This window comes from Dermacentor silvarum, chromosome 8, assembly GCF_013339745.2.
Source record: "Dermacentor silvarum isolate Dsil-2018 chromosome 8, BIME_Dsil_1.4, whole genome shotgun sequence".
Taxonomy (NCBI): domain Eukaryota; kingdom Metazoa; phylum Arthropoda; class Arachnida; order Ixodida; family Ixodidae; genus Dermacentor; species Dermacentor silvarum.
In genome coordinates this window covers 45933633-45961288 of record NC_051161.1, presented here as the reverse complement: position 1 = coordinate 45961288, position 27656 = coordinate 45933633, and the positions used below count along the sequence as shown (strand labels likewise).

Here is a 27656-nt window from a genome sequence, read left to right as displayed (position 1 = left end):
AATCAAGCACTGTTTTGAGTGCGTATGAAGGCTTCATAGCTGTCACGGTAGCGATGCGTATGCACGGCTCGCGCATGGATGCTTAGAAGGTCTCCAGAAACGTGCAGTGCATTTGGCTTCAAAGCGACGAAACCACTGGCTGCACCGTGAAAAATCCGCTCAGTAATCCTTGCCGGAGCAGGAGCAGTTGTTCTGGATTGGGTTGCTGACATAAGATTTGTGCCGCGCACACATGCATAAGCGCTTTTGCTGAGCAGCTGCGAGTATACTGCACAGTGGTGCTTACACTGAACTGAGCGGAACGTCAAGCTCAATCGGTATAATCCTTTATTGGATGCCGACAAATGCCGACCGTTTTCCTGCAGTCTCATCATGTGCACCATCGTTGTGCAACGGCTCGAACTCAGCTGGCGCCGCTGCTCATCGCGTCAGCGTATTTAGACGCCTACCACCGAACGATAACTATTGTTATTGCTTTAGATTCTTCGCCTTCGGGGGAAACTGTCAACTTTAAAAAATAAATTTATTAGCTTTAGCCACATCGTAGGCTTTTTCTATTATCTTATACGTGCTTTCTGTTTTTTCATTTGTTGTATTTCTTGTATTGTGTTTACTCGTGAACAACGCGCACGGGCTTTCTCGCTAATAAGTTACGCAAATATGTCCTTAAGCGCCCCTTATGTATCAGTGTAGGACCCTTAGAAGAAATCAACGTAATAAAGCTATGAAGCATAAAGAATGTATGTATAGGGCTCATAAATTACAGTGTTAGCAGTAGGGCATTGTGAGACTAAGATACATTTCGGCCCAGCATCGAGTGTCCCGTAGGTGTAACGGATAAACCAGTAGTCGTCTAAATTGGCGTGGCACTGTTTCGCGTAATTGTCCAAGTCCAGGTCGGTGAGCAGACGCATCCATCGGCCATCGGAAGATCTTAGCCAAAGACAAGCACTGTTGAACACGTACAACAGAAGCGGGTGAACTGCTGGCGATCCTCGCACGATTACGCAGGGTAATCCGGTAGAGGGCGGCGAACGTACTAAGTAAGCAAGGCCCGTGCGTTCCGCACATATCAAAGGCGTTGCCCATACCGGGAGTGCTTCCATATCTGGAAGACCTGGATATATTGAGGAACTGAGGTGGAGTGCTTGCGTTAATCCACGGGAGGCTTCAACCAGCAATGGAGCGACGCTCATGACAATGCAGAACTTGGGCTCATTGCCTCTGTAACGCTGCCGATAGACAGACAACGTGCTCAGCAAGTCTTGGTTCCAAGAACTGCATATTCTGTAATTGAGGGTTGCCTTGTGCCACACCTGCCGGTTGTCCATAAGAGACGAAGTTGACCACGTCGACGACGCTCTCGACGATCGCATTCGTATCGCGTGTTACCTGTTTGCACGATAACGGCAAGCGGCCCATGATGGTTGTTGAGCCGAAAGATCCGCCGGAGGCTGTTGAAGACGGCGTGCAGTGCCTTAAACGTTGTCGACGGTGCTGCTTTTGCAGATGGGTTCACCTTCCAACCAGGGGATGGCGACACCGTCGACGAAGTGGGATCTTAACAGCGCCATCGTGTGGTGTCCAAAGCGAGACCGTGCCGGAATCTCTGCCCAGGAGCACAGCTGGGCGTAGTCCTCGCGGTACCACCAATGGCCACAGTATCTTCACTCTACGGGCGCTGGCATTGAACGCAGCGAACTTAAGCTTCGCCAGGCCGTACACTTCGTCGAAGTTCTCTGCTCGGCTGGTTGGGACACCATCCTTGCACACCGATGACCAGTAGACGATGTTTGGCAGAGCGAGAAGGGTAGGTTTCCCGGCAGAAATCGTGGAAGCCACCCCTGTGAAACCTGGATTGTTGTACAGGCAGAAGATGTTGGGACGACTTGGTTGGTGCAATGCAGGGGAGTTGCAGCGGTTGCACAAGATGGGACGTCGTCACTGATGTGCCTTATTTGTTGGCAGCTGGCCGGAATCCCTGCCAGGGATCCCCGTTGACCATGTTGGCGGTACCGGATACTGGTACGTATGTACCACCGTCTTCGCAGTGCCAGAGCTCTTGGTCGTGCTGAATGGTCCGCTGGTGAGGTGCTCATGTCTCGGGCAGGCGTCGCCAGGTAGGAGAGGATGACCATTCCTAAGGGAGGCTGAGCGTTGTCCCGGCAGCTACGCAGAAAACCCACATCTGTAGGCATGTGACGCGGCAGTTGCTGCAGGCACTTCCGGTGTTGGAGGCGGCTCTTCACTTCTGCAGGAGACTTTGCTGGTTGCGGCGTTGTAGGCCGAGGAACGGCGACACAGGGTATATCACCTTCTTGCCATGTTTTTTGCTTCAGAACTCCTTGGGTGATTTCGAGCGGCGATGACGTCAGAGCCCTTGGGAATGGTGAGGCCGTTGTACTTCTGGGGTTACCGACTTGGAGGATCGAAGAGGATCATTCTACCGGAGGGATGTCCGGGAAGTCATCGATTGGAGGCGGTGGTGATAACGATGATGCCCGGGTCTTCGAGAGCACGACGGCGCGCATTCTTGGTGGACTAAATGTCGCGTGTCGCCTTGCGCCCTTATCACATTTGATGGAGATTCCTCGGCGCTCGTGCTGTGATCGTACCTGGTGTCGGTGACTGTGGCAAGGGTCCCGGGTGACATGATATGGTACGAGGTCACTTTGTCACCCACGCTTGAGTCGTGCGTGCTGTACCGCCGTGCTGCCCGTGGCAAAGCGGCATTTTTGAGGTCAACCTTCTTGACGGATTGCGCTCGCAGGTGGTGTTGTCGTTGAGATGATGTGCCAGGCTCATACGACATGAAGTCGCTCGAATGGATAGCCCTCCCGGTGGTAAGAGGCTCCGACACGAGACTGAGTCGGTGGTGACGGGTAGCCGTGGTCGTCTTAGAGATCTGGGTGTGTGCCTCCGGCCGCTTCCGTGGCTTTCGATGCAGAATCGGGGAAGTCCCGCTGTCGGCCACGTAACTCTGGTCGACGGGTTATATGAAAGATGCTTCGGATGTCATCCGATAATCGTCCGGGCTTGCTGTTGCTGGAGAGATCCAGGAGACGGTGGACTCTGATCTTTTACGTGAGATGACTTGGAGATCTGCCGAAATCTTCCAGGACCCTGAACGAAGGAGAGCTTTTTTCTGAGGGGTCCATGCGGTGGCGTTGTTGTTTTCTTCTTATCTTGTGGCTCGTACCCACTATGGAGCATGGTGAAGAATGAAGTGGATGAAACGGATGCGTTTAAAACCTAGTTATAACTTGCAAATATAAAGCAAAAGGTAAATTCAAGTTACAGGTAAAGATATAAGAATGTGGTGTCCAATAAAACTACGAGAAATAGTTGAACAATGCAATCGCTTGGAATTGAATCAATAAGAAATCCTGAACGGTGGCGAAAGAACAGCTTGGCGGACCAGGAGAGTCCACGCTCGAAAAGAAAAACTGCGATTATCAGTTGCAGGCCAAGTTCGCGAAAGGGATATTGAACATGTTTTTATCAAAGTAGTTAAATGAGGATATTACAAAAAGATGTGAATGCTTCGACCTCATTGCAAAATGATGTTGAATATTCAAAAGTGGGCACATGATCACTAGCTATTGGGCAGACATCGAGATAAAAATGTCCAGCAACAATACATGAATGACATATGATTAAACATCAAATGAATATATTTCGTGTATATTTAGCGATAATTAGAAAAACGTCATAATTACAACAACATGGGACAGTATGAAATCACGCGAGAGAGGGCGTTCCTAAACTTCAACGCATCCTCTGAAATCTTCATGATTTGCAGTGCTTATTGCGTTTGCGCCGTGGGCTTTCAGACCCTCTGCGCATGCGCTACTTCGCCTGCGCGCCGCCCCGCTACAGACTGCGCTCCGCGAGAGTCACGCGTTCCCGTGTTCACGCTTTCTTTCTGAACAATTAGCGACGCACCCGGTGAAAATGCTTCGTCTAACCGCTGCTGCCAAACGAGCTGCACTAGAAGAGGCTCAGCGCCGCCGCCGAGAGGACTCTTGTGATTCAGAATCAATTATTTGCCATAATATATCGCGAATTCAGACACCTAAACAGCTGCGCTCGAAATTCGCTATTGGGAGTATCGTAACCGTCGTTGAATTTTGTCTTCAGGTCTTCACTCAAACTGAGACTCACCAAAATTCTACTCAGCCAGGCTCACTCAGACTCAGTCGCCAGAATAAGATTAGGGCAGGTTTACTTGGCCTGCAGACTCTCACTAACTCATTGTTTCTCGTGAATTGAACACGCAATTTTGGTAGTGGAATTTTGCTGAAGAAAGAGTGTGGTGAAAAGATTTTAAAAAATGCGAATGTTTATTTGTGTTTGTGCATGCGTGCATCGTGCCCGCATCGTGAGTCAGACGTGAAAGTGTTTATGTTTCGCAATCGATTCGATTTCCTGAGATTACAAGCACATAGATGGCGTACTCACACATCAATGACACTAGATAGATGGAAACACAGGAAAAACGATAACAGTGAAGGGAAAGAAAAATGCGGCCATAATGAAACACAGAGCGCTATGGGGATACAATAAGTACGAGGTGCTCCGGGGTATTTGGAAAGGTATAATGGTTCCAGGACTTACATTTGGAAATGTAGTTGTTTGCTTGAAATCAGGGGTACAATCATGATCGATGGCAACCGAAGGTCAGTGGGCGCCCCTCGGATTGGGCGCTCACGGGAAGACTACAAATGAAGCTCTGCAGGGTTATATTGGATGGGCAAGTTTTGAAGTCAGGAGCGCAGAGTAAAATTGATTATGAACGACTGAGGAATATGGAAGCATGTATATGGGCCGAGAGACTGTTCGAATATTTGTACAGGAAAAACATTGATTCACAGTGGAGGAAAACCTAGGACTTACGGCAAGTACGCGACCGGTGTATAAAGTAACATGGCACAAAGAAGGTCAAGCGCAAAGTCAGTGAGGCTGACACAATCTCAGGGTGGCGGCAATGGAAAAGAAACCTTCTATGAGTAACTCTCAAGAGGAAAAAAAAATAAATCAGAAAGAAACAATACGATAACTCAAAGGGAATCTCTATTTTTCGAAGCGAGATCAGGATGGCTTAGAACGCGCACTTATAAGGCGAGGTACAATAAAGAACAAGAAGCATGTGCTTACTGCGGTAAAGCTAGGGAAACGATGGAGCATGTTCTATAGGAATGTGAAGATATTTGCCGAGCGGTCGATTTAGGCGCCTCTCGCCTCCTTGAAGGCCTTGGGTTCAGCGAGAACAGGGGGAAAGTAAACATTTCCACAATATAGAATAGTAAGAGGCGATTGGAAGATTGGTGGAAGAAAAGTAGGGAAACAACAAACATCTACAATAGAAAGCTTCCAGTAAGGCTTCAGATAGTTTGGTGATGGAAAGGTTTTCGTGTTTTTTTTTTTTTTTTTGTTTCTTGATGACAGGTAGACATTAGGCAATACAACAACGAGCTTGATGGCGCTACCCACCGCCCCGTTCCAAAGGGCTCCTAGCATCCATCCGTCAAAATCGATAATATGCAGGCTAGCTATGCAGACGATTAAATCATAACTGCAAGCTTGGGCGGAACATCATGCAATATTGGCCGAACTTCAGAATATCTTTAGGATCGGTATACGTCTGGTTGATAACTTCTTCGTTCTTACTGAGTGTATTCAAATATCCAGAGAAGAAGGAAGACCGTTATATGTGGCTTCTTTAGGCATTATGGGAGCGTATTACAAAATGAACCGCATCTTTTTGTGGGATATTCTTAAGCGGAGAGTCTTAGGCAATGACTGTATATAGGTTTTGAGGGAGACTTACTTAGAAAATAGCGTCTGTGTTGAATGAGAAGGGGATGAGGAGCGAGGAGAAAGTTGATATCTCCAAAGGTCTGAGACAAGGGTGCCCTTTCTCCCTGCATTTGTTTATAAGAATGACAATTTTCGCTACAAGGAATTAATATCCTGTTTAAGCTCTCAAACAGTCAGTGTCACACACCCGTGAACGAGGCGCCAACGCCGGGCCAAATTCCAAAGCCGACTTATCAGCTTCTGGAAATTACCCCCCGAAAGCAAGGACAATTAATAAGGGGCCCTCTGGTGCGCCAGCGAATGCCAGTTGTAGTCCAAAGACCGAGTCAGAGCGTATAGTGTCAAAACACAACAAAATATATCCTTCAAACAAGGCAGTTACATACACACGTGCACACTTCTGCTAGACACATCACAATACAATTCAGATGGGTATAACAAAACACTAGAAAATAATTAACGACAAGAACTAAGAGTCCAACACTTATAGCACAGAATGAATTGAAACAATAGAATAGAAAAGGTCCAATCGTATTCGCCCGTGCTGGTCTTGATCCGGACGATGTCGGCAAAGCACGAGGCAAATCTCGAAGAAGGAACTTCTTCCGGAAATGCAGACGCTTGATGATCTCGTCGACTAGCTTGCCGGGGAATCTCCTTCTTCCGCATACGGTCGGTCTTCACGTCACATCTCTTCACCGGCGCGGTCTGATCCCCCTCCGAATCCCGCACGGCGCTTTTATTGCCTCGCCGGTGGTTCTGGAACCTTCGGTAAGAGTTGTGATCCCGTAGCATGAACAAAGCCTGGAAATATTCTAGTCATTTCTCGCGTCTTCGACCGCGGCCGTTGGAGCGTCGTCTAGGGGGTGGTGACTCATCCGTGGGCGCACGCTCACGCTGTAGTACTCCACCTTTCTCTCTCTCTCTCGACTCGCCAGGTGAGAGGGTGTTACGGCTCGCAGCTCTCTCTCTCTCTCTTTCGTTACCGTCGCCTTCGCGTATCTTGTCGTAGCTTCTAGGCTCCATTGATCGCGTCAGCTGTATGTTGCGTATACGCTCCCTCCCTCTGTCCCAGCTGCCGCTGGGCCGTCTTGTTTCCTTGCTGGCTTGAGTGATGCGCGGCGCGCGCTTCGTATATGCACTCTTTTGTGGCAGTCAGGCACCATGGTAGAACAGCAGCTGCCAGATTTATTTTATGCAGGCGACAGGGGGCTTCTTCCTAACAGGAAAAGTGATATGCAGCTTCTGGCTAATATCTGTGGACAGGAAGCTGAGAATTGAGGATTGAAATTTAGCGTTATAAAATCAGGTCTTATGCTAAGTAATGAAAATAGTGAACAGACTCAATACAGGTCCGGAAAATATATACCTCGGGTAAAAGAATGCAAAACACCTCGATATATGCGACCAAGGCGTTTGCGACCAAGAAATGCGACCATAATGAAACACAGAGCATTACGGGGATACCAGGTTGTCCGGGGAAACGTGAGAAGGTGTAACGGCTCCAGGACCTACATTTGGAAATGCACTTGGTTGCTTCAGGGGCACGATAAGGATTCGATGGCAAACAAAGTTCAGAGCGATGCCTCGCATTGGGTGCTCACGGGAAGAGTACAAAACAAGCAATAAAGGGTATTATATGGACTGGACAATTTTGAAGTGAGGGAAGCTGAGAGGAAAATTTATTTCGGGGACAGACTGAGGAATATATGAGAGACAGTAATGGGCTGCGAGAGTGTTCAAGTACTTTACAGGAAAGATATTCACTCACAGTGGAGGAAAGAACTAGGAAGCTTACCAGCAAGTTTGCGACCGCTATAATAAGCAATATGACAGCAAAGAACGTTGAACGCAAAGTCAGAGAGGCTGAGACAATCTCCTGGGTGGCGGAAATGGGAAGAAAATCGGCAATGGGTAACTACCTAAGAGGTAAAAACGAGGAAACGAACAATTTATGATAACTCAAAGGGAAGCCCTTTACTTTTGAAGCAAAATCCCGATGATTTAGAACGCGTTGTTATAAAACGAGGTACGCTAAGGAAGTAAAAGCGTGCTTTCTGCGGCAAAGCTAGGGAAACCATGGAACAAGTTTTATTAGAATGTGACCCAGCTGTCCGTATAGTCTCTGCTGGCCTCCTTAAAGCCCTGGTGTTCAGGGATAACAGGGGGAAAGTGAACATGTACCCAACAGCGATCGGTAACAGGCGATGGTTTCCAATCGCTTTTGGTGGGAGAAAAGTGAGGGGACAAGAAACAACGGAGGCGAAAAAAATCAGATTTTCTTGTCATGGTTGCGAAGTTTGATTCAAGGAATTTGTTGTCGGTGTAAAAGTGCAAGAAAATAAAAAATGAAAAATAATGAAATAAGAAAATAACAGAAAAAGATAGATAAGCCATTAGCCAATAAAAAAAAAAAGAGCTTGGTGGCGCAACCCACCACGCCTTTTCAAAGGGGAAGCTCATAGATCATCTATCCATCCATCCATCCAACCACGCCCAGCGAAGCCATGACTATCGATTCGCAAATCACTCATTTCTTGTCGTCTATTATTGGCTCGATTATTTACACGAGTATTTGGCACATTCCGGGGCTCGTGAGCGTCGGTTACAATGCTTAGCGAGGTTTCCAGGGTAGGTTACAAGCTGAAATTTGTTTGCGTGCTGCGTAAGTCTTGTCTTAATGCATGTGGACGTTTGTCTTCCGCATGCACTATAGACTTGCTGCAGACTAAGCCATACATTATGCAGATATCCGACCACGGTTGCCTACTGCGAACATGCTGGTTCTGGCTGAGCACGCGTGATTCCGTGGTCCTGAGCCTTGTACCGTCGAATAAAAAAAAAAAAAGCTCACTGCGTACACGAATAGAAGTGGCTCGACGAGAAATCGCAAAACGTGTTCTTTCTTTTTGCATTCTGCCCTTGCGCCCGAGCGCTAGTGATGTCGTAGCTTTCTTGTTTACAGACATGAGGGTTGTTTATACGCGACTTTTACTTCACACCCAATGAACTTCTGCGCATGTTATAATGCGCATCTCTTTTCTTCGCTGCTTTCTTTTCTACTATTGGCCTTGTTACACAAGCTTTGCAGATCTTGCGGTGCTGAGAATGTGACGTGTAGGTCATCTTTGCTCGCTATCATTTCTGGCGTGTGGGCTTAGGTGTGCACATGCGGGATAAATACCGGCCGCCATTTTTATTCTTGCACAGTAATTTTTTTTTCAGCTAAATGCACGAAGCATTTTTTCAGCGATTGAAACAACAACTGAAACAGGGAAGCCGCTTGCGTTCAACGTTGCCACCTGCAACTGCAAGGCTTTTTAATATCATTTGATCATACGGTTTACTAATGCATTTAAATAAACAAGACTACACAACACATCTGTTAAAGAGTTTTGAGTGGCCACTATAAACAGTCATTAGCCCATTCCCGCCTTCTTTCGTATACGCCAGCACGTATGGTGGGGATTCCTTAATTTTTTTCAAAGAGGCTTCTTTTTATTTCTTTTCTTCTTTTTGGTGGGTTAAATGTAAGTTCTAGTCCTTCGAATACCTCACGCAAGGTATCCATAACATAATCAACATTAACTTAACTGCAAGTAGCTCGCAAACTGTAAATAGAGTAGAAAATCGTTCACGGACAGAAAGCATGCAACCGCACCCACGAATTTCGTTGTCTGCCTTATAACATTCGTCCGGTGCTTTTAAGTCAATGCGTTCTCAAAATCAACATGAACGAAGTAGCCCCTTTTATTGCTCTGCACTCGTTGTCTTTTTACTCCCTTACCCTTACCCTTTCCCCCCGGCCCACAGCCCCACTGCGGACCACTGTAAAGGTGTCAGCAGAAACCTCCACCCTCCCCCTACACAGATATAGTGCGGTAAGCAGTAATTTCTTTTTTTCCTTTTCGTTTTAGTATTTGTTTCTTTCTTTCTTAATTTATTTATTTATATACATAACAAGAATTACTGCTACTAAGGTGTTGTAATTAGTTGATTATGCATTTAAATTTCTTGAGCGAATCACGTAATTCACCTCGAGTAGTTCAGCTTATTCCACTAATTAATAGCCACATGTGATATCTAACTCATCGTTAACAAAAAAAAAAACGCTTAGTGTGTGAAGCCGGGCCTTGTTGATAGGGATACGTTGGTTTCTCAAGTGTACGCTTTGCATAAAGCGAGTCTCCCTAATAACGAATGACACAAAACACAGACACTTTATGGAAAAAAGGAGAGAGTGAGTGAGTGAGTGATTAACATTATTTGGTCCAAGATAGACGCGAGTAAACTCGAAAAAAAAAAAGCCTTGCGAATTGCACTGCGCTAGAGATTGAAAGTTGCAAAAAATTCATCGGCCCTTCCACTCTGTGGAGCAGGACGACCAGCGAAGCTGTTATATGTTCTGCTAAATTGACCAAATTATATATATATATATATATATATATATATATATATATATATAAAGAAGCCAACAAGCAATGACACCAAGGACAACATAGGGGAAATTACTTGTACTTACTAATTGAATTAAAGAAATTAGGAATTAATGGAAATGATCTCACCGTGAGGGCATCGCACGCGTAACGCGAAGACGTGGTGGGTTCGTTCCCCACCTGCGGACAGTTGTTTTTTCATCCATTTTCATTTCCATTAATTCCTAATTTCTTTAATTCAATTAGTAAGTACAAGTTTTTCCCCTATGTTGTCGTTGGTGTCATTGTTTGTTGGCTTTTTATGATACGATTAATCAAAATCGGGCCCCTCGGTTCCCTTTCTTCTCGTCATTAATATATATATATATATATATATATATATATATATATATATATATTGTGAGACGTCGACCATGCGATGCCTTTATTTCCGAGCAGTCGCCCGAGTCAGAGACGAAGCACCGCACGCGACAAAAGATGATGATGAGTCGTATGTACAGATGACGACGACGATATGCACAAATAGCGCTCACACAAGATGATGAGTCGTTTGTACAGATGACGACGACGATATGCGCATAATGCGCTCACACTAACTTCCCCCCCCTTCAGGAAAGCGGTCAGCAAAACCGCAAGCTAGAAAGGGTAGGTACGGCGCATGTAGGGTTTCAGGCGAGATACGTGAACGATTTACGTAGTGCGGCGGCGGCGGTCAGTAGCTGAGCGGACAGGAGTGACGCGGTAGTTAACGGCCGAAGTTCGTTGCAAAGCGGTGTAGGGGCCGAGATATCTGTGGAGAAATTTTTCACAGAGCCCCGGTGCGCGAACAGGTGTCCACAAAAGAACTTCGTCGCCTGGGCGGAACGAAGCAACGCGACGCGTCGCATTATATCGAATTTTCCTTTTGTCCTGAATGGTAGCGGTTTTGGCGCGGGCAATTTCATGGCACCGGGAGATGCGAGCGGCAAATTCTTCAGGAAGAGACGCGGATGGAGCAGCAGGTGCTGAAAGGAGTGTAGTGTCCAAGACGAAAGACGGCGCACGACCGTACGGAAGAAGGGAAGAAGGGACTGTAATTGGTTGTATACGTTGGACGGCAGTGTTATACGCAAACGTCACGAAAGGTAGAATGGTGTCTCAGTTGGTGTGATTGGGTCGAACATACATTGACATCATGTCAGACAAAGTTCGATGAAAACGCTCCGTAAGACCATTTGTTTGCGGATGGTACGATGATGTGGTCTTATGGGTGGTGTACGAGGTCTGGAGGACTTCACGTAGGACATGCGATAGGAACGTCTTGCCACGGTCACTCAGGAGGACACGAGGTGCGCCGTGGCGCAAAACGATACTGTGCGCGAAAAACTCGGCGACTTCGGAGGCAGTACCAGAGCGAAGAGCAGCTGTCTCAGCGTACCGCGTTAGATGATCCACAGCGGTAACGATCCAGCGGTGACCAGCGGGCGTGAGTGGGAGGGGCCCGTACAAGTCTATGCCCACCATTTCGAAGGGGGTGGACGGGCATGGTAGAGGCTGCAGAGGACCCGCTGGAAGGGATGTCGAGCGTTTTCTGTGCTGGCATGACGCGCAGGATCCAACGTATTTTGCAACAGAGGTGGAAAGGCCCGGCCAGAAACAACGCGTTTTGATGCGGTCGTAGGTCTTATGAAAGCCCAAGTGGCCAGCCGTCGCGTCGTCATGAAATGCTTCTAATACTTGGAGTCGAAGTGAGCGAGGTATGACTGGTACCCATCGGTTACCGGAAGGATGGTAGATTGATCAAAATAACGCTCCACCTTGAAGCTTAAAACGCGAAAGTTGTCGTCTTAAGCGACTGTTGGGGGGTCGTGCCAAGCCAGTAAGTCGGTCGATCAGCATACGGCAGTATGGGTCAGTACGTTGGAGTGAGACGAGGTCAGTAGACGGGGAGAAAGTCAACTGAGGCAACTGACTGTCCCGGGCTACTGGGCGTGTGCTGAGACGTTACGTGTGGCTAGAGGGTGACGTGCATACCGAAGGTGAAGCATGGGCGTCTGGGGACAGCGGGCAGCGCGACAAAGCGTCGGCATCTTGATGTTGTTTGCCGGACTTATACGTGACAGTGAAGTCATATTCCTGTAAGCGCAGTACCCAACGGCCGAGGCGTCCAGACAAGTTTTTCAGGGACGACAACCAACAGAGAGCATGATGGTCGGTCACAACTGTGAAATGGCGGCCGTAGAGATAGGGACGAAATTTCTGTATTGACCACACGATGGCGAGGCATTCCTGTTCTGTAATCGTGTAGTTGCGCTCAGCAGGAGAAAGAGCACGACTTGCATAAGCCACGACTTGCTCTTCGGACTTCTGATTCCGCTGCATTCCATGCCCACTGGCATCAGTGTGTAGAATAGTCGGGGCCGTTGCATCGAAATGACGGAGCACGGGCCCTGACGTGAGAACTCGTTTGAGGGTCTGGAAGGCGGCTTCACAGTCGTTCGACCACACAAAGGACGCGCTCGAAGTCAGAAGTTTGTGTGGAGGAGCGGCGATGGTGGCGAAGTCACGGACAAAGCGGTGGAAGTAGGACGCTAGTCCTAGAAAGCTGCGGAGTTCTTTAAGTGCGGTTGGTGGCGGAAATTGCAGTACTGCAGTGATTTTATTGAGATCAGGCTGGATTCCATGCTTACTGACGACGTGGCCCAATACTTTAATGCTTCGGCTTGCAAAGCGACACTTCTTAGTATTGAGTTGGAGACCAGCTTTTGCTAGACACGCGAGAACTTGGTCTAGACGTTGTAGGTGCTGGGAGAAACTCGACGAAAAGATGACAATGTCGTCCACATATCGTGCCAAAGCCACGATATAATCATATCGTGGCTTTGGCACGTAAATCTCTATCATTAATTAAAATTTGTTTACGTATTTGTGAAAGTTGAACTGCTTTTTTCAAGCGACGAATACAAGTATGTATAAAAGGCGAGCATTCACAGAAATAGCGAGGGAACTGCTGCGCATGATTATCCATGTTGAGGTGGAGGGGGAGGTCACATTGCGCAGATCGGTTCGCGGGCTAGCCTCGATAAAAATGTCCCGCAACCTCACTTAGGTGTGAAACATGAGGGCTAGGTGGTGGTAAAGGATTACCAAACCACCCACCCTAAGGCAGGAGTCGGGGTTATATTACACGAGGAAGAGATTCGAAATGGCTGTAGTGGTCCGCCTATCCTTAGAGCACTGCCGATGCGTGGCTAGCTTCCCAATTGCGACGTGGGGGTCGTATTAGTCAGCGTGAGCAACGAACTGCCGTATAATCCATGGAAGGCTTCCAAGAGACATTAGGCCACGCTGAGCACTGGAGTGAACTTGGTGTCGTTTGCGATATAATGCGGCCATTTGTGAATCTGTTCTACTACCTCGAAGGCAAGTGGCCTGCAGAATGTGTACGGGAGACTGCGGTTGTCTCACTTATCGCATATCCTAGAACACGTAGTTGACAGCGTCGACTATGCGATTGAGAAGTCTCGGAAATTCGTTGAACTGCAAGATCTTGCGGAACGAACACGCGGCATGCAGTTCCGAAGCGCTTTCGGCTGATCGACTATCGCACATGACTTCGGCTTCCCGCTCGTGGGTGGCCAACCCATCAAGGAGATGTGACCTCACTATCTCCATCGTGTGCTGCGGGCGAAGCGAGAGAGAGCACCGAAATCTGGGAGCAGAAGTTTTCGCTACTGCGCCCAGAAGACGTGCCGTGGTGCGGCCAGCGGTGAAACAGGCCGGCGTCTACGCCAATTTGCACTCCCTGTGCACAGATGGCCGGAATTAACTCCCGCCTATGGTTCTGCAGTGTTTAGGTTTGCCCGCGCTGGCAATGTGAACGAGTGCATGGCCTTTGTCCTGATGATGCAATATTCCTGGGTTGCAATCGGAGGCGTTAGAGGCTCGGCATGGGCGCTGCTCAAGTACTACACTCCGTCGTGGCTGCGTCGGAAAGAATGGCGATTCCCAGGGGCATTGCTAGCGTTACCGCTAGCACGATGCAGAACGTCCATATCTGCAAGAAAGGTACGCAGCCAGTCGGGTAACACTCAGGCGTCGCTGACGGGCGTCGCTTTTGATAACGGATGAGGAGAGACCCGATGACAACTGATGCTCCGGAGAAGGCCGCATCTTGACACGTGCAGTCGTTTTCCAGGATTGCTCGACAACATCAGGCGACGACGTTGAAATAATTCCCGAGTGCTGGGGGGCATTGCTATTCTTTTGTTCGAAAGCACGACTTCGTGAATGGGATCCGTCCCACTCGATGGATGCCTGACACTCGTCGACTGGTGGCGTTGCCCCTCGTGACGACAACTAGGGATTGTAGGTCATCACACTAAAGTATTTGTTGGACTCCAGATTGTGGATGATCATTCTGGTCTTGTCTCGGAATGACACCGATGAATGATTCGTCTCGAATGACACCCCTGTGCTCAAGGTAGGAAGTGACGTGATAATCTTGGATGGCACCTCTGCGTCATGGTTAAGACACTGTCCTTGCGTGAGGTGCTGGTGTCGTGCAGGTGGCGATCTTGTCGTTTATTCAGCGTTTGACTTAGAGACGGAGCTTGTTGCTCGTGTAAGTTCGATAGTGCGTTCGAGATGACGTCATTGTTGGCTTTTTGGGAGCCTCATGTCCTGGTTCGGAACTTTGACCTCCGCTAGTAGTGATTCCACTGGCGTAGACGCTCCCAACATTCGTGCCGGATTGCTTTGGTGGCTTTCGATGAAGGTTAATCGAAGACGCGCCAGTGCTCACGTAGTCCTAGCCCTTGGGTGTGTTCTTGAAGCCGAGTTTGCCCTTCAGACTCCACCGGTGAATCGCTGCGGACACCCGGGTGAATCTCGGTGATGGCGTAAGTGAACTTCCCTCATCACTGTGGGCTTTCTGAAGATCATGATGATAATGATGATCCCCAAAGCAATGCGTATATCCATAACAGGTGATTGACCAAGAAGCGGACAGTCCACTTGAAATGAAAAGCGTGTCAACCAAAGTCGACGCGAAAGTAGACAAGGTCGATGCACATGGTATACGTACTTAGATGTACTGAAACTGCAGTATTAAAGAAGATGCAATGTTTTATAATCGGATGGTATTCTTGCAATACTGGCATTATTTTACAGCGAACCTGCATATACGGCTAGGATCCCGGGATTTTTTTTTTTTGCGCCCATCACATCGACAAAAAAAAAAAAAAAAAAAAAAAAACAGGTGGGCCGATCCCGGCGGCTGTGCAGCGCCAGGAGCGATGGCTCATAACCCCGTAAGACAGAGGCATAAAGCGAACATAGAGCACAACTTTCGTTTCAATAGGAAACGCACAAATAAATAAAATCAGAGCCCTTTCACTAGTGTGAAGATGGACCCAGCGAAGCTGTGATTGTGGTGGGTCTGCTATAGTGAATATTGCTATAGTGATTTTATATGTTATCATTATTGACTATATTAAACGTCTTTGGCATGTTCGTCAAAGAGCAAGGACACCGGCGTATTGTTTTCGCGCAGCGCGATGGCCAAGTAGTGCGTTTGCTGCGGCAACTCATCCCCATCGTCATAGACTAGCGTATGAGCCACAGCGTTCATAGCCGTGGCACACTGCCCGGCATCGTCAGGATCCTGGCTTCAGGATCCTGGAAGATGAGGATAAACGAGCATCCGTCCCATAGCAAGTCCAAAGGGCAACTGCTGATAACAGCGCTAGCGCGATCTCTACGTCACGAGGCAAAATGGCACAACGATTGGCGGGACGTGCCGCCGCCGAGTATCGCGACACTTGTGAAAGAGGCATCGGCGGTGGCGAGAGGTATAACAATGGGCCATCCATCATCCGTTTTGACGCCTCGGCTAAGGCCCAACTGGCGGGAAACCGCCAACCACATGAAGCCGAACCACTACGCACGTGGAGCCGAAATTGTTGATCTACTTCCGGTCTATCTACTCCCATTGCCGGACGCGATCTCTTGGAACCTAGCCTATAACAGCTTTGCTGTAAAATAAAATAAATAAACCTTTTCACGCCGACATTAATGTAGACACCTTATATGAGCAGTGTTATAGTTAGCGGCAGTGGTATTGCTATAACTTTCAAAAAGGCCTATAATCGCCTAATAACTGCGGCAGGCACGCCAATGAGGAATGTGTATGGAATTTGTAAACCTATACGCATTAGCCGCTGGGTAAAAGTTTCTTGGCATCGAAACGAACGTTCGAGATCGGGCGCACGCAAATGTGCATTCCCGTCCAAACAAGCGGTCATTTAGGAGGTCGTTAAGTGACCGACAGGAGGCACTTAACAACGGTGAACTACTGAACATTACTAGTAGAGATACAGGGGTCACCAGGACTAAGCGCATAAAGCTTACCTGGATTTCACTGCACTCAGTTGCTGCCCCCCCCCCCCCCAAAAAAAACGAAAAAAAAAAACGACTGGAGCGTTATACCTGGTAACTATCGGCAGTTATTACGCGAATGAAAGCTAATCGCTCTCATTTTGCCTCTTGAAAGCGTACGTGGTTAACCACGCTCCCGATCGTTTTTAGACACGCAGCACCTGGCAGTCTTAGTGAAGTCTAAATTTGGTGCAGCAGGCACGACACACCAGGCGTCCAACGCAGCTGCCCACCCACCCGCGAACCTGTTCTTCAAAGTCGATTCTCGTTTCTTTTAAACGTCGAAATGTCTCGGGCAAGCATTTAAAAAGGGATAATTACCAACAAAGCACCTAATTAATCCGCGCACTTATAATTTCGCAACATATAACCTTCAACGTACTCTAAAAATATCCAGTACGGCTAAGTGGCTTGATTATTTGGATAGGCGGGAACAACTTCTAGTGTCCCACTTTCGGCGTTTAGATTTACGGTTTCAAGCAGTTCTAGTCGCCCCACCAACGTCGTGATAATATTCCGGTTGTTCTCTCTGTACAGAGAGAGAGAGAGATAAGTTTAATGATGCGAAATGCAGAGAGGTCGGCCTGAGGTAAATTCCTCTAGCCAGCTACTCTGCGTTGGGGGAAGGGGAAGAGGCTCTGTACAGCAGCTGTACACAGCAGCTGTACATGTATTAAGGGCAAATGCTTCTTTGAGACAGATAAAAGGAGGGTATTTTAAAAGAAACGTCACACTAATACCGGCAACAAAAGAGATGTAGTGTCGTTGAGCAGAATAAGGACGAGAAGAAACAATGTGTGTATCGAGCGTAATGCACACCGTGATCACCACACGAAGAAGCGTTTATTGAAGACACGGGAACGCATATATAGCCGCGCTTGCGCACAGCGTTGCTCTCCTTGTTCGCCCAGTGTTGCTGCCTTGGCTGGCCGTTGCATCCTCCTTTCTTTGAAGAAGGAAAACACTGAAAACACAGATAGGACTGAAAGCATTGAAAGCACTGAAAGCACTGAAAGCACTCAACATCGATGCGTAGCAGTCGACACTCCTAGGCTGTTTCAGTCTGCTGGAACCCGTGCGTGTAGGCCAGGCGGTCTGGGGGTCTTCGCGGTCTGGTAGATCGTCGCAGTGAATCTGCAATGTTGGGCACTCCTGGTGTGCCTGCTGGTGGTCGGTCCTGTGTGGCCTGCGGAGGTTCTTGCCTCTGCTGTGTGACAGCGCTCGGAGATGAATCAGGGGCGTCGTCGCAGTCGTCCGCCTGGTAATGGATGGTTCGATAGAACGCTTCTGGTGTTTTGCGAAGGTGCTGTCTATTTCGACGGAAAATCCGGCCATCCTCAGTCAGAACGGTGTACGATCTCGGGGCCACGAGATCTTGGACTTGCGCTTTGATATCCCATCTACCATTTCAGAGGATTCGGACGACGTCTCCCTTCTGTAGTGGAGGTAGTGGTCTTCCTGAGGTCCTTGCCTGAACATGTTTTTGAACGAGACTTGAGGATGACGCTGAAAAATTTGGAAGTAGCGTTCTTAGACTTCGTCCCATTAGCAGTTCCGATGGTGAACGGCCATCTTCGAGAGGACACACCCTGTAGTTGAGAAGGCCCAAATAGAAGTCCTCTTTCTTGGTCTCAGTCTTGCCCAGAAGCCGCTTGACCACTTGTACGCCCTTCTCGGCGAGCCCATTGGACCTGGGAAAACGTGGACTTGAAATCGTATGCACAAAGTCATAACGAGCCGCAAAATCTTTAAACTCTTTTGACGCAAACTGCGGGCCGCCATCACTGCAAACTTCTAGTGGTATTCCATGCCTTGCAAAGATCTGACGTAGTTTATGAATGACAGTTGTTGCAGAGGTCTCCTTCAGGTGCTCGACTTCTGGAAAATTAGAGTAGGCATCATAGACAACCAAAAATGCTTTCCGGCGTGTTGAAAAAGATCTGTACCAACTCTGGCCCATGGCATGTCTGGAACGCTGCGCTGGCACAGGGGCTCGTCAGGCTGTCGATAAGCAAACTTCTTGCAAACGTCACACCTGTCAATGAACTGAGCAATATCTGTTGACATTCCTGGCCAATACATCAACTTGCGAGCCCTCGATTTGCATTTTCCTAAGCCGAGATGCCCTTGGTGCACTCGTCGCAGCATCTCTGTTCGCATGCTTGCAGGCACGACTACTTTGGTTCCCTTGAGGAGTACTCCGTTGACTACAGAAAGTTCTTGTGTGAAGGACTTTAGTTCACCTTCTATAGGCATTGATGACTGCAGCCTGGAGATGACGTCTTGCGCCGTTGCATCACTGGCAGTTGCTACCTGCAGACGGGATAGGGTGGCTGGTCCGACGACGGCAGTCAGGGCGCCCACGGCATGAACTTCAACGTCCGTTGTGCCTTTTTCTGGTTGTTCCCGTGATGGGATTCGTGACAATGTGTCAGCAACAACCAATTTGCTGCCTGGAACATACTGCAACTCAAACTCGTACTTGAGCAGTCGAAGAAATAGTCGTTGCAGACGCGGTGGCATGTCGCCTATTTCCTTCTTTGAAATTGCCAATAATGGGCTGTGGTCGGTTTCGATAACGATATGTCTTCCTATGACATAATCATTGAACTTTTCACAGCCGAATGTTATGCCCAGGGCCTCTTTTTCTATTTGGGCGTACCTTCGCTCGGTTTCTGTGAGTGCCCGCGACGCGTAGCCTACCGGGCGCCAGTCTCCTCCATGTTGTTGGAAAAGCACTGCTCCGAGTGCAAATGCTGACGCATCCGTCGACAGTTTTGTGGGAAGCTCGGGATTAAAGATAGCCAGGACGGGCGCTTCCGTCAGCATCATCTTGAGCTGCGCCCACTCACGCTCGTGAACATGCGTCCATTCGAAAACTGTGTCCTTTCTAATCAGGCTGCGCAAGGCCTCAGTATGGGCTGACAACAGTGGCAAGTACTTGCCGAAATAGTTCACGGTACCAAGCAAGCGTTGAACGTCTTTCTTGGTCGTTGGCGGAGGGTGGTTTAAAACGCACTTTATCAGGTCGGGATCGGGCTCAATACCTTTGGAACTAATCTTATCACCCAAGAAGCTGATTTCAGTGCGTCCGAAAATGCACTTTTCTGCATTCAAAGTTAGGCCCTCTGCCTGTGCCCTTTCCAGCGCTTTGAACAGGCGTTCATCATGTTCCTTTTGCGTAGAACCCCACACTAGCACATCGTCAATGTACACACGTGTTCCCGGGAGGTCGTCAAATATCTGGCTCATTGTACGCTGGAAAACTTCGGGTGCAGATGCAATACCGAACGGCAGTCTGAGATACCGATACCGGCCAAACGGCGAACTGAATGTGCAGATTTCTGATGTCTTTTTGTCGAGAGGAATTTGATGAAAACCACTGTTGGCATCGAGTCTGCTGAAATACTTTGCATGCGCTAGATCCCCTTCGATTTCTTCCCGACATGGCAACTGAAAGTGCTCGCTCTTCACCGCCCTATTAATTGCTCGCGGGTCCATGCATACTCTTAAGTCCCCATTTTTCTTCCTCACGATAACCAGGGGACTTACCCAGTCTGACTGGTTCTTCCACCTTCTCGATGATGTTTGCAGCATTCATCCGGTCAAGTTCTTTCTTAAGTGGCTTCTTGAGGGCGAAAGGTACACGCCGGGTTGGCTGTACCACAGGGACAGCGTCCTCTCGAAGCACCATTTTGTACTCGCACCGCGTCCTGCCAATGCCAGTGAATAACCTCGGGAATGCCTGCTTTAGGCTTCCATATGCCTCGCTGCTGTCCACCGCGTTCACTCTGTTGACCAGACCAAGTTGCTCACTTGCCCCGAGGCCCAGAATGGCTTGCTTCTTCTTTACTATGAAGAACTCAAGTAGCACACGCCGTTTGTCTAACTGCACGGCGAGGCGAACCTTGCCACTGTGTGGTATTTCGCCACCCCCATAATGGCGCAGGATGCTCCTCGTGGGGTACGGCTGCTGCTTAGTTCCGAGCCTTTTGAACAGCGAACGCGGCAACAAGTTAGCCTGCGCTCCCGTATCGACCTTCAGCTGCACATCAGTTCCTTCAATGTTCGTTGTTATAATCCAGTCGCGACTTTCGGGGCCACGCTTACTTTCCGTCGTGCTGATCTCCAGAACGTCGAAGTCACTGTCACTCTCCGCTCCTTCGAACACGTCATCAACGGCTGCTCGCTTGCTTGTACAGCAGGCGGCGAAGTGATTAGGCTCGTGCACTTGTTGCATGTCTTGCCGAACGCCGGACACTTCCTTGGCGCGTGCGAGAAGTTGCAGTACCGGCATTTTTGGCGTCCGCGTTTCGCTTGCGTTCGTGAAACAGGTTCAATCTTGTTTTCCTCCATCCACGCCCTATTTTGCGATTCGGCAAGTTCCTCAGCTTTGCAGCATTCTACTGCTGTAACCAGCGTCAGGTCTTTCTTTCGAAGAAGTTTTTCTCGCAGGGAAGTGCTGCAAATGCCATACACGATTTGGTCCCGCAGCATGGAATCTCGCAAATCCCCAAAGTTGCACGTTCTTGCTTTCAGTTGCAGATCCCGAAAGAACTGTTCAAATGGCTCTCCGTGTGCCTGACGACGCGAGCGGAACACATAGCGTTCGTAAGTATCATTACGCTTAGGCAAGCAGTAGTTTTCAAACGCTTTAACCAACGCGTCGTAGTCCTTAGCTGCCTCCGATACTCCCGGTGATAGGTTCAGGGTATTAAACACGTCAATAGCTTCTTGACCCGCAACATGCAAAAAAATTGCAGCTTTCTGCTCCTTACTGCGTGGCTTCGTGGGCTCCGTTGCTATCAGGTACAGCTCGATGCGTTGCTTGAATGTCTGCCAGGACGCCGCTGCGTTGTCGCCCCCTTGCAGTGGCTCAGGCGGGGGTAGGTCGGTCATGGTCCGTGAGCGAGCTACACTTCTGACACCAAGTATCGAGCGTAATGCACACCGTGATCACCACAAGAAGAAGCGTTTATTGAAAGACACGGGAACGCATATATAGCCGCGCTTGCGCACAGCGTTGCTCTCCTTGTTCGCCCAGTGTTGCTGCCTTGGCTGGCCGTTGCACCCGACGGCTTCTTAGTTCCGACGCGGCTAGGCGGCCCAGGCGATACTGGACGGCACTAGCCCCTCGACGGCTTCTCAGTTCCGACGTGGCAAGGTGGCCCAGGCGATACTGGACGGCACTAGCCCCTCGACGGCTTCTCAGTTCCGACGTGGATACGGCCCAGGCGATACTGGACGGCAATAGCCCCCCGACAGCTTCTCAGTTCCGACGTGGCTAGGCGGCCCAGGCGATACTGGACGGCACTAGCCCCCTGGCGGCTTCTCAGTTCCGACGTGGCTAAGTGGCCCAGGCGATACTGGACGGCACTATCCCCCCGACGGCTTCTCAGTAGCTCATACTTTCAGCTTCTAGACTGCATAGTAGGGCCTAAAACCTGCGCTTAAATAGCCTCTCATTTCCCTAGTTCCCTATGTCGGGGAACTGCAGGTATGCAGAGTTCACCTGATTATTTCATGACTCCTCCCAAGAGCCTTGGCCACGCCCCTTTTACTCGGGGCGAGGGAGAGGTTTATTAATGCCGATTAACGCAGATTCGATGACTGAAATGCAAGTCAAATCACTTGGTGTAGGCGACCGAGAGAAGGCATGCGCGTCCTTGTGTTTACGGTCACACCGGTAAATGACGCGTATGTCGAAGTTTTGTAACCGTAGAGCCCATCCTGGAAGGCGATAACCAAAATAGAGCATGGTGATTTGTAACGACGTCGAAGGGGCGGCCGTACAGGTAGTGTCGGAATTTTCCAAGGGCCCAGGTGATAGCCAGATACTCCTTTTCGGTGACGGAGTAGTTGGATTCCGCTTTCGTTAGTGTTCGGCTTGCGTAGGCTACGACGTATTCACCATGCCCACTTTTTCGCTGTGCAAGCACGGCACCAAGTACTACGCCGCTGGCGTCGGTGTGGACTTCCGTGGGGGCCGTGGGGTCGAAATGGTGCAGTACGGGAGGCGAAGTGTGCAAACGCCGCATTATTTCAAAGGCATCGTCGCAAGCTGTGGCCAAGTAGAAAGTCGTGCGCCACCGCGAAGCAACTGTGTCAACGGAGCAATGATAGAAGCGAAATTCCGGATAAACTTTTCGAACCATTCGTTTTTGAGGGCTTTTTATGCGTGATACGTATATTGGTTCGCATGTCCCCAACGAACAAAACGAAGCAGCTTCTCTATGTTTCGTGACAGTAAGGCCGAGGTAATGGGTGATGTGTAGGCAAAGCTCAATGTGGATGGGTAATTGGCGCTGTGGTAATAAATTACCTATCCGAGCGATCTAGAGCGTTATGAGTGTGTCTAAAGAACGGGGCAGAATTTATCCCGTTGCCCTGGCAGAACTAAAAATGCCACCGAGATCAAATTTAGCAAAAATGGCTGGAACGCTATGAAATATCTCTGTAAGAAAGTAAATGAGTTGGATCAAGCACAGCTTAAAAAAAGTTGTCGCAGTTTCACCTGAAAGGCGAAGCATCACTTGCGATAGCAAATTTGTAGAGAGCTATACGGAGTAATGATAGTAGCTTTATCAGCTGTTTAAACTTGGACATGCAGCAGCACCGGCAACACGCAGAACTGTTGTCGACGCCGTCGGCGTTTTGCCCGCGTTCGCACAAAATGCGTGCGGCGTTGGTGACTGTTGCCGGAGCCTCTCATATAAATAGGGAGTAATGATAGTAGCTTTATCAGCTGTTTAAACTTGGACATGCAGCAGCACCGGCAACACGCAGAACTGTTGTCGACGCCGTCGGCGTTTTGCCCGCGTTCGCACAAAATGCGTGCGGCGTTGGTGACTGTTGCCGGAGCCTCTCATATAAATAGGCACTTGGTGCCGCAGCTAAACGTCGCCTCCCTTCCCTCCCCCCCCCCCCCCCCACGGCCTTTCGCGCGTCGGAAGAAGGCGCGTTTGCTCTACATATATGGTGATTGTAAAGGAGGAAAGAGACGCCTACTTCTGCAGCCCTTAAGGGAGCACTGCGCAAAACGCGCGTTTGTTCTCCGCCGTGGGTTCACTCCCGTGAAAGCGCGCGCCCCTCGCGCCCTTTCACTCGCACATACAGCGTTTGGCGGCGCGCAGCGACGATTTCATCTCCATTGACGTCATACGGAACCTCACGGCGACGGCGACGGCAACGGCGACGACGACGGCGACCAACGGCAAACCAACGGCGAACCCCCCTCAGACACTATTCATCACAGTCTGGTTCCCAGCTGACATGGGACTAGACGTATTACCGGGTCACCTGAACCCCAATGAGGTAGCCCACGACCGTGCGCGAGGTTTCATATGCCGCGACGCGACGGTGTCTCGGGTGAGTTCGGCAGAGCTCTTCTACAGTGATCCCCTAGTTACTTTTCACGAAATCACATCACATTACAGAGGGGCTAGGCAGAGTTTTCCCTCCCCCCATCATAAGCTCAACGGATCACAATCTAGCACGCTCCGCATGCTCCAGACGGGGTCCTACTCCTCTAGGGGCTTTCTGAACAAGCTTCACCCCGACACTGATCCATTCTGCCCAGATTGTGGCACTGAATTTTGCTCATTAAATAACATGCTCTGGCAGTGCCCTGTGTTACAGTATTTTAACCAAGAAGAAGACTGGACGAAGGCCATCACAGATCCCAGACAAGACGTCCAACTCCTGGCTGTCAAGAGGGCCCGTCAACGAGCGGAAAGGCAGGGCCTCTCTGTTCCGACATGGGACCAGCCAACGGCTAGCAGGCCCCCCTGCCTAGCTTCTCAGGACCTCAATAAAGTTGTTTACTACTACTACTATGACAAACTTCCGCAGCCTACGTGTTGGGATGCACAATGACCCTGTTTGAACTTTTTGTGAAATACAGGTAAGCATTTACCCAATTTCATCTCTATTTTATATAATTATTGTTTTCTGGACAGCACATGTTTACTACGCACTCGACTAAGCCACATTGAGTAGAGGTTGGTATCACCTGAAACGCCAACCTCTACTACATAAGGATTTATTTTAAAATAATATTGCAGCCTTCGGTGATTTCTCCGACTCGGAATTTATTTACCGCGACAGCAGCAGGGGCTCTGACGGCAGGCACTGTCGTATGTTCTCACGAAAAACTAAACTGCTTTGGAATGTTGAATACACGAGCAGACGCCCTTGCCCTTAAAGCCTTCTCGGTGGAAAAAACCACGTTCAAATTGCCAAGCACCACAGCTGCACTGGCCCGGGATTTACGTCACATCGGCTAACCTGTAGGTTTACGTGTCATCTGCTTATGTGGTATTCAAAGGCTCCTGATAAAGGAAATCAGACAATTCCCGCCTCTACAGCATTACCAGGATTGCTTCGATTTTGTATACTACACATTTGTAACGAATTTAACCAAAGTGAAATGTTGTTGTAGTTGCGCGAAGCGCATTTAGTAGGCGGCTGTTCGTCGCAAGGAAAGCAATACGCCCGCATGGCTGGAGTGACGCGGCCACCTTATTCAAATCGAGCGCCTTCCACAGGTTTTCTCAGTTCGCGCGAGGTGTCAGCACCGTCCCATCGCGCGCTGCACTTCTGCCGGTTTGGGCATTTGGGCGCGCGACATGAATTATGGCCTCGGAGATGCGCAATGTAAATTTCGGAGGCCATGCAAAAAACTACACAATCTTCTTTTAGAAACCTAGATGGGGCTAGCCGTACCGCCTCAAAGCTCAATCTACTAGCAGCGCATTTACGCGGTGTGTTTAAAGTTGCAAATAACACGAAACGTCCAACGCATTCATTTACGTAAATACTTTTTTCGTGTTCATCAGATTTGAAAGTTCAGCGAATCCAGTCTAATCTCTTGACTCTTGATTAAGGAAGTTTTATGCTTTGTCGTTTCCTTATTAGGTCATTTGTTACTTGGTAGATCTTACCCACTGGTTGCCTCGGTGCCTTACCTCCCACATAAACTGCTGCTTCTGAAATCAACCTAGTTACGGTTTCATTCATTACCTCTATGTTATTTTCAGCTTCCTGTCCTAATTGAAGCTGTATATTTGTTTGCGAACATCAGCCTGAATTCGTCTGCTTTTACCCTTACAGCGTCTAGGTTGGCCTGTTTCTTCTTTTCGCTCTTTCTTCCTTCAAACTGAGAGCAATCCTAGACATCATTAAACTATGGTCACTGCCCTTTACCCTACCTACAGCACTTCTACATCCTGCACTATGATGGGATCGGCAGAGAGTATGAAATCTATTTTATTTCTTGTTTCCCCATTAGGCCTTTTCCAGATCCGCTTTCTGTTAGTGCGCTTCCTGAAGAAGGCATTAATTATTCGGAGTTTATTCCTTTCCGCGAATTCTGCCAACATCTCTCCTCTACTATTTCTAGACTCGACGTTGCCGATTGCAAAGTTGTCACTCTGTACGGTTAACATATTAAAAAAATTTTTAGTACTACCATTTTGCGATTTATACGAAAGGTGCATTATACAGTTACCTGACTAACACGGCTACCAACACGGATAGGGGTACAGTGAATGGTTAGGCGCCGGACCAGAAAAGGAAATTAAGCCGCTCGGGGGATCACGCGCTCTCCGCGCGATTTGGTGAACGTAGGAACTTTTGAGCGTTGCAACATCGCCCATGTCGAAATGCGGTCGCCGAGGCCCGATATGGAACCCAGGAACTCGTGATCCACAGCGGACTGCTATATCCACTCATCGACCGGGGCTCCCTTCTGGGACTGTTCTTGTCTCTCTTGCTGTTGTCGGCTTTCATTAGCGATACAAACTTCACATTATGCAAAAATACCAATCAGAATTAACCCGCTTTAAAATGCGGAAAAAGCGCAGGAACTTGAAGAAAGAATGAAATATAGAAAATTGGCGGCGCATCCATCATTTAGAGATGACTGGTGATTTTAATGCTTTTAGCAATCCAACCTGTACTTCGTGCGTAATTGTTAATAAGTTTTATGAACGATTATTACGAAGGTGGCGCATACCAAGTGACACACATACCCTGTGGGCCAAGTTGGCGTCACAGCGTGGTTTCTTGAAGATCGGAACATACATGTGCACATGGTATGCGCACACTTGTGGCACATACCAAGTGCCACAAGCGTCCCAAGGGTCATTGCCAGAAGGGCCATTGAAGAGCAACACATATATAACGTATTGCCGCGTTGCTTCTTTAAATTCGTAATTTTTGTTTGATTGTTTAAAGTCATACAAAATCAGCAATGTTTCTTTTTTGTTGTTGTTTTGTACGTAACCACTTTTACACATGTTTGTGGATTATTTCATGATATGAGACCATGCGCTTGCGAGCGTCTCCCCAGTTGGTGGCCTGCCCTGCGCGGCTGACGAATCCTCGAGCTAGAGAATGGGCGGTCTCGTTTCCGGGGTGACCCGCGTGAGCAGGGATCCATAAATTTTGGATCGGCCTCATAAGGGGGGGTCCAAGCTAGAAGGCGCGAAGCAGGGCCCGATATGCGTCCAGCAGATGAAGTTGCAGACCGCGGTCTTGGAATCACTAAAGATGTGAGTGGCAGACGTGGAGGAGATTGCCAGGGCATAGGCTGCCTCCTCGGCCTCCATAGAGGAGGTGGCGAGGACCGAGCCAGTGATCTGCAGGATCAGGGAGTTGGAGACGACGCTTATGGCGAAGGCTGGGGATGAGGGGTAAGCTAGAAGCAGCGTCGACATAGATGGTATCTGTTTGCGTGCCGTAATGTTTGTGAAAAGCCTCCGCAGGGGCCGCTCTGCGAGCCGTGTGGCGCTCCAGGTGCATGTTTTTGGGGAGGGAATGTACCGTGAGTAGACAGTAGATGTGAGGTGGAAGAGTGTTCTGCGAGAGGCAGTATCCAGGGGCGTTGAGGCCAATGCGGGTCAAAATGCGCCGGCCAGCAGCGGTGGAAGAGAGCCGCTGGAGTTGGCCCGAGCGGTGAGCTTCATTAAGTTCTGCGAGGGT

The 27656-nt window shown here is 49.0% G+C and overlaps 1 protein-coding gene across 1 annotated transcript in view; it reads right to left on the bottom strand.

The window, feature by feature from the left end:
* Nucleotides 1–18014: 18014 nt before the first annotated feature.
* LOC119461139 (cytochrome P450 3A29) overlaps nt 18015–27656 on the bottom strand; it is a 31873-nt gene continuing 22231 nt past the window's right edge. The window contains exons 6-8 of the mRNA XM_037722345.2: nt 27240–27533; nt 18262–18364; nt 18015–18179 (exon numbers count right to left, since the gene is read on the bottom strand). Of these exons, the coding sequence (XP_037578273.2) occupies nt 18015–18179; nt 18262–18364; nt 27240–27533 (562 nt within the window). The remainder of the gene's footprint in view (nt 18180–18261; nt 18365–27239; nt 27534–27656) is intronic.